At 39.3% G+C, this 20,075-nt stretch overlaps 1 protein-coding gene across 2 annotated transcripts in view; it reads left to right on the top strand.

Annotated features, from left to right (window-relative positions):
- Positions 1–20,075, top strand: part of UBE3D (ubiquitin protein ligase E3D) — a 113,130-nt gene that overhangs the window by 68,586 nt on the left and 24,469 nt on the right. Inside the window, exons 9-10 of one of the 2 annotated variants that reach the window (XR_007355917.2) lie at positions 3,747–3,885; positions 7,987–8,148. Coding sequence is in view for 1 of the 2 variants with exons in the window: in XM_048845145.2 (XP_048701102.1) it covers positions 3,747–3,885 (139 nt within the window). In the remaining variant the exon portion in view is untranslated. The remainder of the gene's footprint in view (positions 1–3,746; positions 3,886–7,986; positions 8,149–20,075) is intronic. The other variant, XM_048845145.2, reaches the window with a different exon arrangement.

Raw genomic sequence — 20,075 nt, 5'->3', positions numbered from 1 at the left:
GGTTCACCTTCATAGAATCATAGAATATCAGGGTTGGAAGGGACCTCTGGAGGCCATCTAGTCCAACCCCCTGCTCAAAGCAGGACCGATCCTCAATTAAATCATCCCAGCCAGGGCTCTGTCAAGCCTGACCTTAAAAACTTCTAAGGAAGGAGATTCCACCACCTCCCTAGGTAACGCATTCCAGTGTTTCACCACCCTCCTAGTGAAAAAGTTTTTCCTAATATCCAACCTAAATCTCCCCCACTGCAACTTGAGACCATTGCTCCTTGTCCTGTCATCTGCTACCACTGAGAATAGTCTAGATCCATCCTCTTTGGAACCACCTTTCAGGTAGTTGAAAGCAGCCATCAAATCTCCCCTCGTTCTTCTCTTCTGTAGACTAAACAATCCCAGTTCCCTCAGCCTCTCCTCATAACTCATGTGTTCCAGTCCCCTAATCATTTTTGTTGCCCTCCGCTGGACGTTTTCCAATTTTTCCACATCCTTCTTGTAGTGTGGGGCCCATAACTGGACACAGTACTCCAGATGAGGCCTCACCAATGTCGAATAGAGGGGAACGATCACGTCCCTCAATCTGCTGGCAGTGCCCCTACTTATACATCCCAAAATGCCATTGGCCTTCTTGGCAACAAGGGCACACTGTTGACTCATATCAAGCTTCTCATCCACTGTAACCCCTAGGTCCTTTAATGCAGAACTGCTGCCTAGCCATTCGGTCTCTAGTCTGTAGCAGTGCATTGGATTCTTCCGTCCTAAGTGCAGGACTCTGCACTTGTCCTTGTTGAACCTCATCAGATTTCTTTTGGCCCAGTCCTCCAATTTGTCTAGGTCCCTCTGTATCCTATCCCTACCCTCCAGCGTATCTACTACTCCTCCCAGGTTAGTGTCATCTGCAAACTTGCTGAGGGTGCAATCCACACCATCCTCCAGATCATTTATGAAGATATTGAACAAAACTAGCCCCAGGACTGACCCTTGGGGAACTCTGCTTGATACTGGCTGCCAACTAGACATGGAGCCCTTGATCACTACCCGTTGAGCCCGACAATCTAGCTAACTTTCTACCCACCTTATAGTGCATTCATCCAGCCCATACTACTTTAACTTGCTGGCAAGAATACAGTGTCAAAATACAGTGTCAAAAGCTTTGCTGAAGTCAAGGAACAACACATCCACTGCTTTCCCTTCATCCACAGAACCAGTTATCTCGTCATAGAAGGCAATTAGATTAGTCAGGCATGACTTGCCCTTGGTAAATCCATGTTGACTGTTCCGGATCACTTTCCTCTCCTCTTAGTGCTTCAGAATTGATTCCTTGAGGACCTGCTCCATGATTTTTCCGGGGACTGAGGTGAGGCTGACTGGCCTGTAGTTCCCAGGATCCTCCTCCTCCTCTTTTTTAAAGATTGGCACTATATGGCATTTTGTGACAGAAGAGGAAGTAGCAGTGAGATGCATACACTAGTCGAAACAGGGGAATATAAATAATGAACAGTGTTGAGGTACTCTTTCTGTGCTAGCATCTTCGACCTGATCCTGCAAGGAGCAGAGTGCTTCCTGGGGATGCTGCTCCCACTAGATGCTTAGTACCTCCCAGGAGGCACTCACCTCACATGACTGGGCCTTTTCCAGAGCTGGTGACGTGAAAGCAAGCAATACTTTCTCGTAGATGGCAGTTGAGACAGCTAGTGTATGCAAAATAAAAACAGGCTCTGTAAAATCAATAACTGTATTAGAAAACAATGAAATACTCCATTTTTAGCAAAGAGGAGCTTTTCTTTCATCCACAAGGACAATTACAGAAGAAGAAAAACATTTTTCAATACTCCCTTGAGTGAGAGAGCAGAAGAAGAATAAAGAAGCAGAGTCTAATAAAACAATAGTAGCTGCCCACATATAAACTGGTCAAATGTCACTTCAGGGAAGGTTTAGAGAAACAACTTTTAACAATGTAAACTGTGCTTTCTTGGATCAGCTAGTCTGAGAGCATGCAAAAGGAGACATTATTCCTGATTTAGTACTAAGAAATCCTAAGGAGTACTAAGGAGTTGGTTTAAGAAGTAACTATAATTGAGCCACTATATAATTAAATCCATACAGTCATACGTTCCAAGTCCAGGAGGGACCATTCTGATCATCCCATCTGACCTCTTGTATAACACAGGCCATAGTACTTCCCCAACTTCCTTGTGGAAAAAAAATCTCCAAAAATGAGCACACTGACATATTTTAGAAAAGGATTTAAAATAAAGTAAAAAATCACTTAAGTCAAAACCAAGAAAGTTAAAATCCTTGGATGCAATATGGCAGCTATTTCAGCATAGTGTATATAATAGAGCAACAGGAATCCTCCCTACTTCCAAACAAAAAAGGAAGAAGGAGGCAAGGGGGGAGGAAAACAGTGTGGTCAAATGCAAAGGTTCAAGAGGCCATTCAAGCGAAACAGGTATTTCTCAAGTAAAAATCCTCATCCCTGAGAAGCGAGTAGAAAGGAGCATAAACTGTGGAAGGTGAAACATACAATGGAAATTAGGAAAGCTAAGAGGGAGTGTGAAGAGAAAACAGATAACAAGAAATGTTTTAAGTACATAAGAAGCAGTAAGTCTGTCACAGAATCAGTGGGACAGCTAGAGGACCAGCGGTAAAGGGAGCAATTAAGGAAGGTAAGGATATTGCAGATTGAATGAGTGAGTTTGTCTTGATCTATGCCACAGAGAACGGTGGGATGGTACCTGCTCTTTTCAGGTACTCATAAAGATTCAGCTGTTGAAAGAGGAGGGACAAACTAGTGAATTTAACAGCAACCAGTCACCAGGTTTGGTTGATATGTTTCCAGGAGAACTGAAGAAATACAAGAATGAAGTGGCTGACCTGCTAATAAAAATATGTATTTAAATCTGTAACTGCAGTTTGCTCTCAAGCATCGTACTGGCCATTGTCAGAGACAGATTATTGGACTGAATGGACCATTAATCTGATCTGACAGTTCTTACATGGAAGAAAAGGAAGTCTAGATTAACATGTGTTAGCAAACTGGTTGTGCTGGCATTCTGAGTTGATTTTGCTGAAACAATCTGTTATTCCTCAGCGTAAATTGGCAAAAATATTTTAAAAAAAAATTATGTTGGCTGCTGTTTCTGTGCTTGAGTGTGATTAGCTCTGAGAATTTCAGTGCATTTTATATTCAAACCAGAAAGCCATATAAAGTAAACTAGGGTTGATTTTGGTTGTTGTAGATTTGTTCCATTGCTATATCATAAAAATCAATTGGCATGAGAGTCCTAGCCCTCCTACCTTTTCATCAGTGATGAGTGACAGTGTTGCTACTGGCTAAAAATAAAAAGGATTCCTAATAATACACTAGCTGTTCTTTTTGCAATATTGTATATGCAAAAATACTGTATGATAGGAAATTGGCAGTGACAGTTGAGATCTGATTCAGAATATTGTTAAAACTTAGAATTACAAATGTAAAAATGAATTGTTCTGATGGGTGCTAAATTGTCTTTTCTCATTATGTATCTTTTTGTAAAATTGGTGATAATAGCAAAATACCTCTCACATTTACCACCTTGTAAGGAAAATACATTGACCTAAAGGACAATGCACATGAAGTAGAACTATTAGGGTATAGAAAACAATACATTATTTTTTAGCATTTGTTTGAACCATTTGTGCACTATGTATTTTATGTGAATTAACTTTACATGAATTAATTAACAGGATTTCTTGTTATTTTCCAGCCTTGCCGATGCATGGGAAAATGATATTGGAGTTCATCCTCTAACATTTCCATCAAAAACCTGTTTGGAATTGCTGTTGATATTGAGTTTGAGTAATGCTTGTCTGCCACCTTCACTACGCTGCATGAACTCCTTCCAGGTAATGAACTGTTTTTCATCCAATATAGAGGTGTTATCTGTAGGAAAGAGCAGGCCCCTGGGGATTCATAAAACCCTCCAACTTAAGGGCTTATTAGTTGGGGCTGCATAGCTAGTCGTAATACTAAATACAGCAATGAGAATTAATTTTTTTAGTATGCAGTTTTCCCCAGAATTTTAATATTTAGACCAAGGTGGGAAGGTATAACAGATTTTTAAACTGTCCAAGCTAAAGAGCATGTTTAAATAAATGCCACCAGTGACTTTTTAAAAAGGGGAATCTTGAATAGGTAGAACAGTTAAAGTACAATTCCATTAAAACACAGCAATATGTCAAAGCCCTTATAAAAAAGAAAATTAAAGTAATTGTGGTAATAACAAAGAATCAGACTGTGAACCCTTACTTCCTTGGGTGATCACTCCCTTGAATGATGAGATCACTCATGCAAGTAAGTGCGTGTGCATGGCAGTGAAATGGTCGCAATCTGTCCTATTGTAGATTACTGTTCAACAACACCAAACCACAACACCAAACCCTTTCCAGTGAAAGAAATGGGGCTTTTAACATTTCTAATGAAGTAATTATTGAAGAGAAGATAATATAACATAAAATGTGAAAGAGATTTGTATAATTTTTATCTTCTTTATGAATAAGCATGTACAGTTTACAAATGAAATATATAGTCATTTTAACTCATGATAATAAAATGTATTAATTCAGCCTCCTTTAAAATATTCTTTGACTATCCTTGACTGAGTCCATCAATTATATGAATCAACAGTTGATTGGTTTAGGTCAATAAGTGTATCTAAATCTATGTCTGATTTGGGAGTTAACCTAAAATTGTGTTCTATAGTTTAAGTAATTTATGTAAACTATTTTTTCTGTTTTATTGAGATTTCTTTCTAATTGTGTTTACCGTTGTTAAGGTCAAAATAAGTAAATGAAAAGAAATGCCCATAAAAGAAATATTGGGCCAGAACCTCAGCTGGTGTAAAGTGGTGTACCTTTATTGACTGTAATGGTGTTAAATTGAGATATACCATCTGAGGATCTGGCCCACTGAGTTGTGAAATAACTAAACATGCAGATTTTTAGTTGGCTTATCATCTACCCTCTGTGAACTTTAAAAAGGGGTCTGTAGTTTTTTAAACTCTCGAGTGAACAGCAGTTATTGCTGTTTATTTCAGAACGGTGTTTTTTTTACCCTAGGTCAGAACTGTTATTGAATTGTACTTTTTTTTTTTTTTTTTTTTTGAATCATGAAACTGAGGAATCTTCTATGTGCTGGTGGAATGATATTGCAAAATTACATTTTTTTTTTAATAGATTGATGCAGTTGAACAATCTGGGTTGCCTGTTAAACAGTGAACATTCATATAACTTGTTTACTGCCCATAATATGTGGTAAAAGCTTCCCAGTTTTATTTGGGATTAAGAAATAGTTTGAATGAAAGTCTGTTTTTGTATGCTGATGGGATACACCTTGCATTGTTTCTGTGTGTAGTGTTTGAGATTCTGTAGTGGGAGGTTTCTTTGGTTTTATCTGGATGTAGATGGGAATGGAGAAATGATTAGCAAACCCAGAGAGAGATGGATTAGTAAATTCAAGAAATATCTTACCCCTTTTGTAGACAGAAGGCTAGGGCATACGCCTGAAAAAAACGTGAGTACCTGCTTTCATATGACAAGTCCCATGAACTTCAATAGGACTACCCTTGTGAGTGAAGTTACTCACGTTGCGAATGTTGCCAGGACTTTGCCCTTAAAGATTAGCTAGTGGTGTTAATTTGCACTGTAATCCTGTGAAGATTGATGTGAAGAATCCTTGTGCCTCTGTAAAGCCCTGTTGATTTCAGTGCACTGATATGGTTAATTTGGGCCCCACTGATTTCACTGGTACTCAGCACTGGCACAATTGCATGTCTCTTTGCAGGATCAGAGCCTTGGCATATGCTATACTCGCGTTGCCAAAGTTCACTATGGCATCTGGAGTTAGAGAAGGTTCTTTCCTGAGATGCCGGTTGAATTCTTTTAGTTGTTGGTGATCTATTTGTAAACTCATTTTCCAAATATGACTGTGCACGTGAGAAACTTTTTTTCCCCCCCAGAGTCCTTGTATGTTAATTTTATGTCCTGATCCAGTGAAGCATTCCGATGTGGCTAACTTCAATGGGGCTGTTCACTTGCTTAGTTCGAAGCATGTGCTTTTGCCGATGTGAGCACTGAAAGGCTAATGGTTTCTGTTAGTAAATTGTTGAAACCTTACTTTGTGTGTAAATCTAATGAAAATGCAGATGCAGTCACCACCCCTGTTGTTCTAATGATAGTGTTAAGAATAGTCTTTCATGCTAAAGATACCCTTTGTCTACGCTCTTTGCTTGCCTTCCTGTATCAGCTGCTTCTTTAAAATCTGCCTCAGATTCATTTTTCAGAAAGTTTTTTCTGATTTTGCTTGTTGTTGTTCACCTTCTGCACCACAGATATCAGGAATATTATATCCTTTCTTCCATACCTTTCATGGAAAAAACTGACAAGGTATGCAGGAGACCTGAATAGTGATATCACACCAGGTGAAGTCCCCTATGACCCGAATGAGGGGGAAAAGGATGTTGAGTCTTAAACTCAGTGTGGAAAAAACTGGGTTATTTTGTTAAACAAGACAGTCATACTTTAAATGTCATTAAGAAGTAGTAAAGGGCAAAACCAATATTTGTTTTCCTTGGCAGTGCACCTTTAATGTATAATTGTCAGCGGTCTACAAAAGTATTTTGACAGATTTTTTTAAAAAGTAGATAGAGTTAATCTTTTTGGAATTGGGCCAAAAAGAACCTGGAAAGTTTCTTCTTGCCTCAGCAATTGGTGTTTCAACCAATCTAGCCATTCCAAGTAGAAAGCCAATGTTTTATTCAGCAGAGTATTTTTCTTCACAGAACATACATGTATGTTTCTGCTGTAGATTGAGAAAAAATATGCAGTAGGTAGTTCTGAATCCCTAATTGTCGACCTAGACAAGGCACAAGTAAGCACCTGATTTCATCTGTAGCATAGGAATGATTCATGTATTCAGCTTTCGGAAGTAATAGATAAAGAGTAATCTTTTCCATATCCCAGTGCTAACAGAGACCAAATTTTGTGTAAAGGATGTGGATTCTTACATCGAATCCTCTCTGTGTTGCAATGCAATGTTGAAGACCGTATAAATCTGATTGGCATAAGTATGGATTGGATTACGTCTGGGTATAAAAAGGCACACAAAGGAAATGTGCTTAATTGCTAATAATCTCAGTAATATACTGTTCTGCCTTGTGCTCTAAAAGAGATCTCTGGGGCCAGTTTAGTGGTCTTCATATCTGTGCTCACTATAAATTGTCTTCTATTTTCTAGCAGTGTGCTACTGCTTAGCAAAATAATATTTAAAATATTTTTTCATTCTGGTATGACCCTGTGAAAATATTTCAATGTGGTTTGTATCACTGAAGTTGCATGTGACAGGAGTGCACCAGAAGGCATCATAACACTAGCTGTCTGAATTTACTGATCAAGTATATACACTACAGCAGGTTTCCACATTGCCTATTTGCGTGAGAGCAGAACATCAATTCTTGGCAGTTTTTGTGGGTCGTATCTTCTTCATTCTTGTGTAATGGCACTGAAATTCTTTGTTTGTAGCTGACATAGGAAGACAAGTGCATGGCAGGAATAAAGAGGAAAAAGTCAAACATGGGCTCACCTAGTCCAGCAACAGGGGCTGCTCTAATTTGCGCTGGTAGATTGCTTCCAAGGAGCCCCTTCAGCAACCAGGATTAGTGGAGAACATTGATTTCTGTCCCTGACAAACCCATGGCCCATCTCCTCTACCAAGGGTGCCTGTGGCAGATGCTCTAGGGCTCACTTGGCCAACTGTGGATTCCTCTGGAGCAGTACAAAGGGGATTTATGAAGGGCTGAGGAGTAAGACTCAGAAGGTTATAAGTAAAGTTTCCTATCCTGTGCTTGCAGTGAGCCTTATTTTGCCCTCCTTTGTTGGGCTCGTTTTACATTGTTCAGAAAACTGCTTTAGCTCACTATACTCTTGATCTTTCTGCCTCTCTTCCCTCAGGAGCTGGCAGTTCTTTGCTTTACTATCTGGCTGAACTTCTCTTCATATATTATTTGAAAAATTGGAAGTGCCCATAGCTAGCACCCATTTGACCCGTCATCTACTTTCTTATTGAACTGTTCATCTGTTACTTCTGAGCATAAAAGCTGGTCAGATATGTTGGTAAGTTTGTACGTACAGCACAAAGCAGTTAATGCTGGGAGATGCTTTAAAGTGACAAGTAATCTGTTATGTTTTGCTAACGTATCTTGCCTTTCTTTGAATTCCAGCACACTGAACAGAAAATGACTTATATACTGAATTCTTATGATGATATATGGGGTTGTTTAACATATTTCTCTCAGTCTTGTTATTGTGGAAAAACAGGCTTCAGTACCAAGCATCGGCTCTTATGGCCATAGATTGTAACAGTGATTCTGGGAGTTAAACAGATTGCAGTTTTGAATTTATTTTTTACAGTTGCATGACTTTGAAAGAAAGTTGTGTTTTAAGGACTACAGAGCAATGTCAGCATTTCATTTGTTACAATTCTAGAATTTCTTTTCTGTTTAATCCAGTGTAAGTGAAAGTTTGTAGCTGCACTAGCCCTTTCTGACGGGAGAAATTAGCTGATGGTACAAAAGGATCATTTTCACATTGTTGTTGCATTAGTTATCATAATGGTGCCTCTATAGTTAAGGTTCAGCCAGCAGTGTGTCCTGGTGAGTAAATTCCTATTTTAACAATTTATCAAATAATGTGGTGGATTCTCCATCACTCGAAGTCTTTAAATCAAGATTGTATGTCTTTCTAAAATATATGCTCACGCTCAACCATAAACTATGGGCTGGATACAGGAATTACTGGCTAAAATTCTGTGGTCATGCAGGAGGATGGACTAAGTGATTATAATAGTTTCCATTCTTAAAAAAAAAATTTGAATCTATTTATTGTTGATAGGGAAATATTTAGTTCTCTTTATTCGTAATTTGATGCACAATAACATTTGGTAGCTCAAGAAACAAGTTACTTAGGGAACATCAGAATTTTTAAGTTCATTCATTATGGCTTGATAACTCCATTTTGTACAGTAATTATTACAGAATGGATATAGATACAGAATTACTATGTTCTGTAATATATATGCACAACGGGGCTGAATTGAACTGAATGCCTTTATGTATTAGAGGCTTCCCATCACCTGCAACGTATAAAAAGTACTTGCACATTCTCTCACAAATAATAAAATTTCTTTGAGAGGAAATGTGTGGATACTTCTGTTACTTCTTCCAATCCTTTCTGGAGCAATAGCAGAGTAAAACTTTGAAGGATGCGGTCAGTTTCACCCTTCCTGCTCCTCCTGAGCAATCTGAGCAGCAGAAGTGAACTTATCCATATTTGTGTAAGAGTGACTCTGTTGCTGCCTTGAAACATTTTGGGAAGCAACATTGGAGGCAGGGAAAGATGATATTGTTGCTACTGCTGCTCAAGGCGGTTGACCGGCAGTGAAGTAGGGAAGGATGAAGACTGGGGAGAGAAATTGACTTTAAAAATGGGTCTCCTACCCACCCATACCAGAAAGGAAAATGAAGTAGATTTATACATATCTTGCACTCTTGTTTTAAAAAAAAAAAAAATTAAAAATTGGGCGTTCCTACCAATAGCTACTAAGGTATGGGGTCTGCCATAAAATGGAATGGAGATGTTTTCTATTATGTATGTACTTGTGGGTGTTTATATTTTGCAAACATCTGGATCCATACCCTTTGATTCATTTACTGAAAATGGTTCAGATTTTCATAACTATCTTGGGGATTTAGAAACATCTTCTTCCATTAATTTCCATTTCTAAATCTCCTTGACTGCATAGGTGCTTTGAAGTTCTCAACCAGTGTTGATAATCAAGTGGAGAAACTGCTGTTAATACACAGAACATAGCTTCCTTGATATACATATATTCATTTTTGTTTCTTTGGAGTGACTGTATTTTTTAGTTTTGCTAAAATCGCTCTTAAAGTGAGAAATCACAATAACATTAGTGCCAGTCTCTTTTGGCTACTCCAAGAAGATTATCTTGGCTATAGCAGCCCAGCATGGACGCCACTGCTGCAGTAATTTTTGCTGGTTTCAGCTAATTCTGCCAAGGTATCAGTATTAAAGGGGATGATGTAAGACTTAATCTTGTCTGGATTACATATTATTGTTCCCTCTTAAACCATATTTCCTGTGATAAATGATCTAAAACAAAAAAACCCCAACTCTGTCTTGCATTACATCTGCAAATAAATTCTTTATTGTGAGGATTTAGATAACACTTGTGTACTCTCTTTTTAAGTTTGATTATTTCTCATTTATGGTGATTTATGCCGTATATTACCTCACTTTTATATCTTTCATGCAAACATCAGTTTTGCAGTTTAGTACAATTACGAAGTCTACACTTATTAAAAAAATAAGTTATTGTACTGCATAAAAACACTTCAGAATAAATAGAAAAGAAGTGGTAATATGATGACCAGCCACCACTGGAAGTAACAAGCAATACTGGAAGAATTATACTACTTTAAATATTTCTATGAAGATTGAGAGAGGTTTCCAGGTTCAATTAAGAGATTATGATGCTATTTTTTGTGCCTCTACCATTTTATCATACTTTATTAAGTTGATTTTATTAAATCATCACTCAAACTCTGATATTTCTGTAGTTTACCATAACATTTGTTTGAGCAGCTGTTAGAGCCATCCATCAATTTTTTAATGTGTGACGGTACTCTGTATGTAAAACATGTTTTTCCAGGGCCATACGCAACTTTATATTTGGGGGGGAAGGGGCTAGAGTTAAAAAAACAAAACAAAAAAAAAGTTATTGAATATAGCTTTAATGAATTGCTTTCTACGTGACTAAATTTGTCCATTTTTAATAAAGTGAGATGAACAAGCTTCTGTTCCAAGCTCAATGTTTTTCTTGCTTTATTAATGAAAATCCTCAATTTTTGTGGTGGCTACAGACCCCCATGTTCCCAGTTGGCTAAGCCCATTTCTTGTAATTACTTGAGATGATGATAATGGTGAATCAGGGTTCAGAAAGCAGCAATAAAATCCTAAACTGGGATCCAGAATCAGGAACCAAATTATAGCGTCATCCCTTTGCTGAGCAGTACCAGATGTCCATGGTCTTGCAGGTCAGCTTTGCAGAGGAGGAGAAATCAGTGACATGGAGTCTGGGTATATTCTAAATATAACTTGTTTTGTTTACACGTATCCTGGAGGAGAGGTGGTTACCAAAAACACAAAAGCAATCCCCTTTTTTCAGAAATCTAAGCCTAACTCCAACTCTCTTTACCCTACTCTTTCTACCCAGAATCTTGTATAACAACACACAGCATGTCGTCACAATACTGAATATTTGTTTGCACACTAAGAAAAAGAATTTGGAAGATTAAGTGTAATTTTGTCATTTGGTGACATCTTCGAAAACAATATTCTCGGAACACATGTGAAAAAGTACTAAGGTTCTTTAGACAAGAATAGTATAGGTTTGGTTGTGAAAATCCGGAATGGATTGGTCTGATTAGAGTTCATGTTACCTGGTGCACAGTAACGAATGATGTTAGAGCTACGTCTGGTATAGTTTTGTATTTGTTTTCATTAAGACGGTTCTAATTGTTAGTCATTTTCCCCACATTTCAGAACCTGTGCAGGTAGTTGTTATATCCTAATTATTTAGCATTTGCATTACAATATTGTAGGCACCATCTAGTTTTCTATCGTCTAGCACCATTCCCCGAAGTCATGGGCAAATGGAAATTGTCATGTGCTGGTATGTGTGTTGGAAACAGTTCAGTCAATTCTCCATATTATATTTTAGTCTGAATAAATAAAATAAGTTTCTCTATATCAGAGATTCTAGGGAACTTTTCAACATCTCTATGTCTCTATTGTGTTAACTATTCATTGTCCTGTTTGAAACCGTGAGAAAGGAACTCTCCATAAAGGTATGTTTAGGACTTTGCTGTGCTGCCTGTATGGGGCTTAACATAGACACGATTAGCATAGCTTCATCATCACAACCTCAGTCTAGTTGCAGAATTTTGTGATCTACTGCAAAGAAACTGTCTTATCTGGACAGAGCATAGAATTGCTCTACTTTTCAAAGAATGGTTGTACCATTTCCCACAACTATTTGTACAAACAAAACTTCACTTGCACGCTTCAGGCAGTTTTAAATTAAGGAATTAAAAGATACCTGAAACCAAGTGTGATGGGGGACTTGGAGGGCCAGGCAGCTTAGTGGTTAGTGCACCCAGCTTCTGGCCTCTTGCCCCTCTGTCAGGGCAGTAGAGGTGTCTGTTTGTGACCTTAAGCTGGAAATCTTCAAATTTCCACCCACATCTGGGCTTAGGCCTTTAAAAGGGAGTGGTAGGGGGACCTGGGTCCTGGCTCAGTGAGAAACAACACTGGCAAGGGTCCTCCCTGCAGCAAGTCCAAGTTCAGTGCCCTGGGCTACTTCCTACCTATAGTCCAAACAGTCTCTCAACAAACAAGAGAGTCCAAAGGAGTAGGGCCTTGCAGACAATTAATCTGCTGGTTCTCAAAAGGGTAGTGATTGGGGAAGGTGCTGCCAGGAGGCCTTACCCATTCTGTGGTCCCCTCTCAGACTCAACCTTCTGTCTGGTGTCCAAGAGAAGGACCTTCCCTTCTGCAGTTTGTCTACCCACCCTTTGCCTGGGCTGCTGAGCTCCCTTTTAACTGGCTCCTCCAGCCAGTGCATGCTTGATGGGCCCAGAGGGGCAGAGCTACCTGGACGCATTGCCTTTTAATCCCTTCAGGCCCAGTGTGAGGTTTGTATACCTGATCACACCAAGGCATACTTGGTCCTACTGTCTGTGATTCTGTGAAGGAATGTGGTACCTGTTCCACTGAAATAGATAACTTATTTCTATTTAGGGCTCTATTCCCAGAAGTTTACCTCCTGTAAGCTAGTTTTAGCTCTGGAAAGTTCAGAATTAATAGACTGATTAAGTGAGGGGTATTTTACAGTCTGCCAGCCAACACTGCACAGAGATCTGACATGAGATCCATATATAACAAGCTCTTCAGCCATAAATTTTATGGGGAGTAATAAGTCATTCTTAGATTATAAAGCAATGACTCCATAATGAAGGCTTCTCCTTAATGTTTCATATACTTGATATGTGCTGCGTGGATGACAGTCGTTGCAGAAGCTTACACTGTATTGCAGTTTGCTTCCTTTAAGAGTCTTGGTATTCTAGAACATATGGAAAAGAGATGTATTCATTATAGTGTTTTTGAATAGAGTAAACGATGCTTTGAAAATACAGGTATTCAACTGTATCAAATTGTAGCTATAGTTCATAATGGGGAAAATTTTATTGTAGATTACAAGGACCTTGAGAAATGTGTCTTGGTGAAAAAAAGCTGCTGCTCAATTCCAGAGTTGTATTGGCAGGCAAGGCAGCTTGACAAGACATTCAGAAGAGTTTGAGACCACAACATCTAAAGGAGAGTGAAGTGGTAATGACAGGTCTTCAAAGAATCAAATGGAGAAATGAACAGATTAAAGGGGCATACAACCAAGTATCATATGTAGTAGTTATGAAATGGAATAGCAATTTGGCTATGGTGAAGTGCACTGTGGAAGAAAGATAGGCTATTAAGGCTCTTTGTTCTTGACTGTCAGTTGAAGATGAACCTGGAGTGATGCTTTTTATCATGGCCTTGACGTAATGCCTCCAGTGACATACATATAACTTGCCTGCCATCAGAAATCAGAGTCCATCATTCATTGCAGTTTTAGGAATCTTGTCATCTAATCACATCATCCTCATTTAAATCATTGGTCCTTGATCTGTGATTGATAGATGATGATGAATGTAGTGGATGATGCTAGAAAACAAACTAAAGTTTGGAATCAGGAAAAGACAGGAAGTATATGAAGAAACGCAGAAAGGAATCGACCATCCAACAAGTGAGAGGGAAGGATTTGAAGAAAGATACAAGAGATGAGATGGCCAAGCTGCCTTGCCAATGGCTTATTCCTGCTCCCATTGAAGTAAATGGAAAACTCCCAAAGACTATACTGTGAATAGGATTGGCCACTAATTTCCTCCTCTCTAAATGGTATGCTGGTATGATCAGTAATGGAAAATTATGAATACAATGGCTTCTTAAGCAGCAGCATCAAAAGAGAGGATGGAATGACTCTTTAATTCAAAGGCTCTTATACATAATAGTATGAGAGGAGACAGAGGTATTCCAAAATAGCAAATTCATTTTACAGCCTGTCAAGTGAGCATTTGGGGTTTTTTTCCGTCGAGTTTTCTGCAGGAAAGGACAATACAGCTGTTAAGTATTAAAAAATCTCACTAATACACAAGGATTAATTCATTCGCAATGGAGAAGCTGCTGTGTCTAAGGTGAAGCCTGGCAGCCATTTAATAGTGCACAGAACAACATGCAGCAGTGTAAGAAGGCCATAGCCAATTGAAACTGCAGGAAAAGTTTTGGGTAGACAGATGTAATTGTTGGGATTTTGCCAGGCCACTTGGGTTAACATTCCTTCCTCTTGCTCCGCTTAGCAGCAGCCTAACACATTAAAGGTGAACTGATTTTTGTTTTTTGGAAAGGAAATAAATATCAAAAAACTTATTAATATATTAACTAATCACTTGGTAGACTCAAATTTGATACTTTTTTCCCTACCTGCTGAGACCCCAATCCAGGTTTTGGATGATACCAATGCTTGTAGGAATAACAAACAGATCAGGGAGCTTATGCTGTTTTCAGTAATAGCGATGCTATCAACCTTTGCTGGAGAAACATAAAACCTGAAGTCTGGTTCTGAAAAGTAGATAAGAGGAAATTATCTACAAGTATTTTTTTAAATACCTTGCTCCCTGAAAAAAATTCTGCCCTGTTGAATCAAGTAACTGAGAATGTAGTCTTAATTGTGCTTATGAACACTACATGTAATTGTCTTGGCTGCTTGGCCCACTCCTGGGATCAGTACCAGATCGCAGAGCACTTCCCTATGATAAGTGATGCTGGAAATGATAGGTCTCCAGAAGCTTTGGGATCATCTTCTCCACACAGTTGGACCTTACCTTTAGTCATAGTGGTTGACTCTTGTCCTAATCTTGTTCTCTATATCATCAAATACTTTATACTGATAATTTAATGTTGGATATAACGTTCTTTGCTTGTTGGTCCTCCAAACTACTGATACCCTTTTTTGTTTCCATGTTGAGATTCTCCATCCAGTCAAAATTGAACATAGTTATTTGTGGAATTTCAGATAACTTAATAATTTGGCCAACACATTTTTATTTTCTCATGAATCGCTTTCCAGACAGTCTATGGCTCCATATTGTTCAGCTAGGAGCTTTGAAAAGATGGCCAATAAACCTCTCCATGTTTTCCTTCATTTTGCTTTCTCAGGTTTTCAGCAATGATCTGTGTCCACGTGCATTTCTCATTTTTATTATATACCATTTTACTCTGTTTTCTTGGTGTAAACTAAGATAAAGGTGGATTTCAGTGGGCTTATGATGGAGAGGTATTGGACATGTGTCCTCTTACATCACCTGGGACAACTGGATTAGCCCCTTTGTACCTTTTAAGGAGAAACTCATGTAACTCAATTCTTCTGTTTCAGTAATTAGTAATCAGCTTTTAATGTTTGCAGTGTTTAGTTGTACTTGTCTCTTCCCTTTAAAGAAAGGCAGAAAAGCTGAGAAGGAAAAAAATGTTTTCTTCTGTATAACAATGCGAAACCAATGTTACTTCTTAAAAAAAAAGTGTAGGAGATTTGCTGAACAAACAGAAAACTTATTTTAAGTTGCATTCTTTACTGTCACAGAGAGTAAGTGCATTTTCAGCTGTATTTTTATAGAGCAGTAGATAGTGACTAGTTAAATTAATCACAAATGTCTATTCCTTATGGGTATCCTGGGGATATATTCCATTTGCAGTAGCTGTTTTTCCTGTTTAAAGGTGATATTTAGAATGTGGCTAAATATTAGCTATAGAACTTGCTGTGTTAGAAATATTTCTGTTTAGTGGCTCTTCTCTTCCTTGCATCCCTGCCCCCAAAACAGTGCGTTTCTTCAACATATTGTGAAGTGTGGGCTATATCCTGGTTCCACTGAAGTCAAAGGGACTTTTATCAACTCCTAGGATGTAACCCAGGATCTTTTAGTACAATTATTTAACAGCAAATAAAATTCATAAATTCCAAGGCCAGATGGGATCACAGTAATAATCTGGTCTGCCTTCTTGTATACCACATGCCATAGAACTCCCCCAAAATAATTCCAGTTTGAACTAGAGCATATCTTTAAAAAGAAAAAAATCCAATCTTGATTTAAAAATTGCCAGTGTTGGAGAATCTATCGTGGCTCTTCTTAAATCGTTCCAATGGTTAATTACCCTCACTGTCAAAAATATTACACTGTATTTGCAGTCTGAATTTGTCTAGCTTCAATTTCCAGCCATTGGATCTTGTTATACTAGACTTTTGTCTGCTAGACTGAAGAGCCTATTGTTAAATATTTGTTCCCCCGTAGGTACTTCTGGACTCTGGTAGTCACGCCTTTACCTTCTCTTTGTTAAACTAAATAGATTGAGCTCCTTGAGTCTATCACTATAAGGCATGTTCTCTAGTCCTTTAATCGTTCTCCTGGCCCTTCTCTGAACCTTCTCCAATTTATCAACATCCTTCTTCAGTTGTGGATATCAGAACTGGATACAGTATTCCAGCAGCGGTTGCATCGGTACCAAATACAGAAGTGAAATAATCCCTCTATTTCTACTCAAGATTCTGCTGTTTATGCATCCAAGGATCTCGTTAGCCCTTTTGGCCACAGCATCACCCTGGGAGCTCATGTTCAGCTGATTATTCACCATGACACCCAAATCTTTTTCAGTTACTGCTTCCCAGGAGAGAGTCCCCCATCTTGTAAGTATGGCCTACATTCTTTGTTCCTCGATGTCTACATTTACCTTTGGCCGTATTAAAATTCATACCATTTGCTTGTGCCCAGCTTATCAAGTGATCCAGGTAGCTCTGTATCAATATATGTCAACACACAGCCCACAGAAGCGAATCTCAGCGCCCAGGTCAACTGGAGCTTGTGGGGCTCAGGCTTCCAACAAACTAGCTGAGTAGATATTGCAGCTCACATTCTGAAGCCAACCCCCCTCCATAGTGTTAGAGCCTGAGTTCCAGCTCAAGCCGAAGCATCTACACAGATATTTCAGACATGAAAACCTGAACCCTGTGAGCCCAAGTCTGTTGCCCCAAGCTCTGAGACTTGCTGCCACAGGCTATGTAGATGTACCCTCAGTGACCTGTTCTCCCCCAATTTTTGTGTCGTCTGCAAGCTTTGTCAGTGATGATTTTATGTTTTTCTTCCAGGTCAATGATAAAAATGGCATAGGGCCAAGAACTGATCCCTGTTGGACCCCACTAGAGAAACACCTGTTGGATAATGAGTCCCCATTTTAATTACATTGAGACCAAACAATTAGCCAGTTTTAAATCAACTTAATATGTCCATATTATGTGCCAATTAGTGAATGAAGCCTCAATGCTGAGACTTATTGTGCAAAAATTAGAAAACTCAGGGCTTGTCTACACTTAAAATGCTACAGAGGCACAGCTGCGCTGCTTAGCGCTTCAGTGTAGAAATGACCTACACCAACAGGAGGGATTGTCCCTACTGCCTAGGTAATCCATCTCTCCGAGAGGTGGTAACAAGATCGATGGAAGAATTAGTCCATTGATGTAGTGCTGTCTACACGGGGACTTTGGTTACCTTAACTATGCTGCTCAGGGGGGTGATTTTTTCACATCCCCTGATTGATGAGTTTAAACCAGTCTAGTTTTCTAGTGCAGACAAGGCCTCAGAGTTAAGTTTTTTCCTCACCTGCCTCTGTTATCAAGTGGATCAGAACACAGAAGTGCTGCCTACTTCTGAGCCCTCGTATAAAGATGGGCAGCAACTTCTGTCCTGGCCCAGCAGTCGGACCTTTGGGCTGATTACAGCACAGGCACAAGGAACTAGGGCGAGAGAAGGCACCAGAGCAGAGAAGAGTCTGGCCCTGGTGATCTCCTAGTCAATTACTAATCACACAAATCTGTTTGTAAAAATCAGATGCTATCAGATGAGGCTTATTCAGACCAACATGAGCATCAAGACTCAGCCCCTTCAGCTGATCCCTATTTTTACTTCCATAATTTACCCATCCCCAGGTTAACGTGTACGTCTACAATACATTTATGTAAGTCCGTTATATTGTTAATGTACAAAGCTATTAACTATTGTGCAGGTGATCGCACAAAGACATAAGGAGCGGATAAAATGATAGCAAAAGACTACTGAGCAGTACTTCCCATTGTTATATTGATAAGAGCCCTCACGCTTCTATGTACGTTTTTAGCTGAATCATTTATATTAGACTGTGCAGTCGTATAGTGGAATGATCTTTCAAACCTGTGAACATCCCAGAAGATAATCCTGTTGGCCCAAATTCATATCGATGTGACTCTGTTGAAGTTACAATTTGTGAAGATTCATGAATGGTTCGTACAGTGCTGTGAGGAAGTAAAGCACAATGGGAGAAATTCACCTCTATGCAGAGGAGCACCTCAGAGCCCATACACCTCTCAAGCCCTTTTTAAGCCCTCACGCCAAGAAAGTCATTCTAAATGGTCAGTGGTCTGCAATATCGTGTACTCGTCTCAAAAAGGGTATTGCAGAACTAGAAGGGATTCATCAAAGAGTAATGGAAATGGGTAGAAAGAAAAGGAGTACTTGTGGCACCTTAGAGACTAACCAATTTATTTGAGCATGAGCTTTCGTGAGCTACAGCTCACTTCATCGGATGCATACCGTGGAAACTGCAGCAGACTTTATATACACACAGAGATCATGAAACAATACCTCCTCCCACCCCACTGTCTTGCTGGTAATAGCTTATCTAAAGTGATCATCAAGTTGGGCCATTTCCAGCACAAATCCAGGTTTTCTCACCCTCCACCCCCACACACACAAACTCACTCTCCTGCTGGTAATAGCCCATCCAAAATGACAACTCTCTTCACAATGTGCATGATAATCAAGGTGGGCCATTTCCTACACAAATCCAGGTTCTCTCACCCCCCTCCAAAAAACACACACACAAACTCACTATCCTGCTGGTAATAGCTCATCCAAAGTGACCACTCTCCCTACAATGTGCATGATAATCAAGGTGGGCCATTTCCAGCACAAATCCAGGTTTTCTTACCCCCCCAGCCCCATACACACACAAACTCACTCTCCTGCTGGTAATAGCTCATCCCAAAGTGACCACTCTCCCTACAATGTGCATGGTAATCAAGGTGGGCCATGTCCAGCACAAATCCAGGCTTTCTCACCCCCCCCCTTTTGAGCTATTGCCAGCAGGAGAGTGAGTTTGTGTGTGTGTGTTTCCCCGGGAAAAAAGGGGACCAGGCCCCTGCTGCCCAGGCAATGCATACGCTGCCCACAGTATGTAATAAGTTGTAAACCACTGCTATAGAAGAGTTAAATATACCCTGGTACACACTTTGGAAGTTGAAGAACGGCTAGTGAGAGTGCTATAGTCAAACATCAGTAATCTTATTATTTCACAAACAAGCTTCCTCCGCAAAGCACACATTCTTAATACAGGATTATGTAGAAACCAAGTTTGGCACGGTCTCGCTATTCTGTTTAGGAGTTAAAGTGCAGAAGAAAGTATTTGAAAATGTAGCAGCTGGAATACACCCTCTTTTCCCCCCACCATTGCTATAACAATCTATTGAGCCATTTTTCAGGTTATGAAAATTTCCAAAATCATTTCCTTCTGGCCCGAAACCAAACATGAACATTTTCAGCCCCAAAGGTCACAATTCATAATAAGTTATAAGTGACTCAAAGAGCCATTTTCAGCCTTGAAAATAATAGCCCAGCGGTTCTCAAACTGGGGTTCTTGGACCGCAAGGAGTCCTTAGAGATTGCACGGGGGGGGGTGTCCTCAAAATGCCAGCAGTCACACCAACGATAGACTCTGCAGTAAGAAGCAGG

Source organism: Caretta caretta, chromosome 3, assembly GCF_965140235.1.
Source record: "Caretta caretta isolate rCarCar2 chromosome 3, rCarCar1.hap1, whole genome shotgun sequence".
Lineage (NCBI taxonomy): Eukaryota > Metazoa > Chordata > Testudines > Cheloniidae > Caretta > Caretta caretta.
Note: the sequence above shows the minus strand (reverse complement) of the source record. Positions and strands in the feature narration are given on the sequence as shown.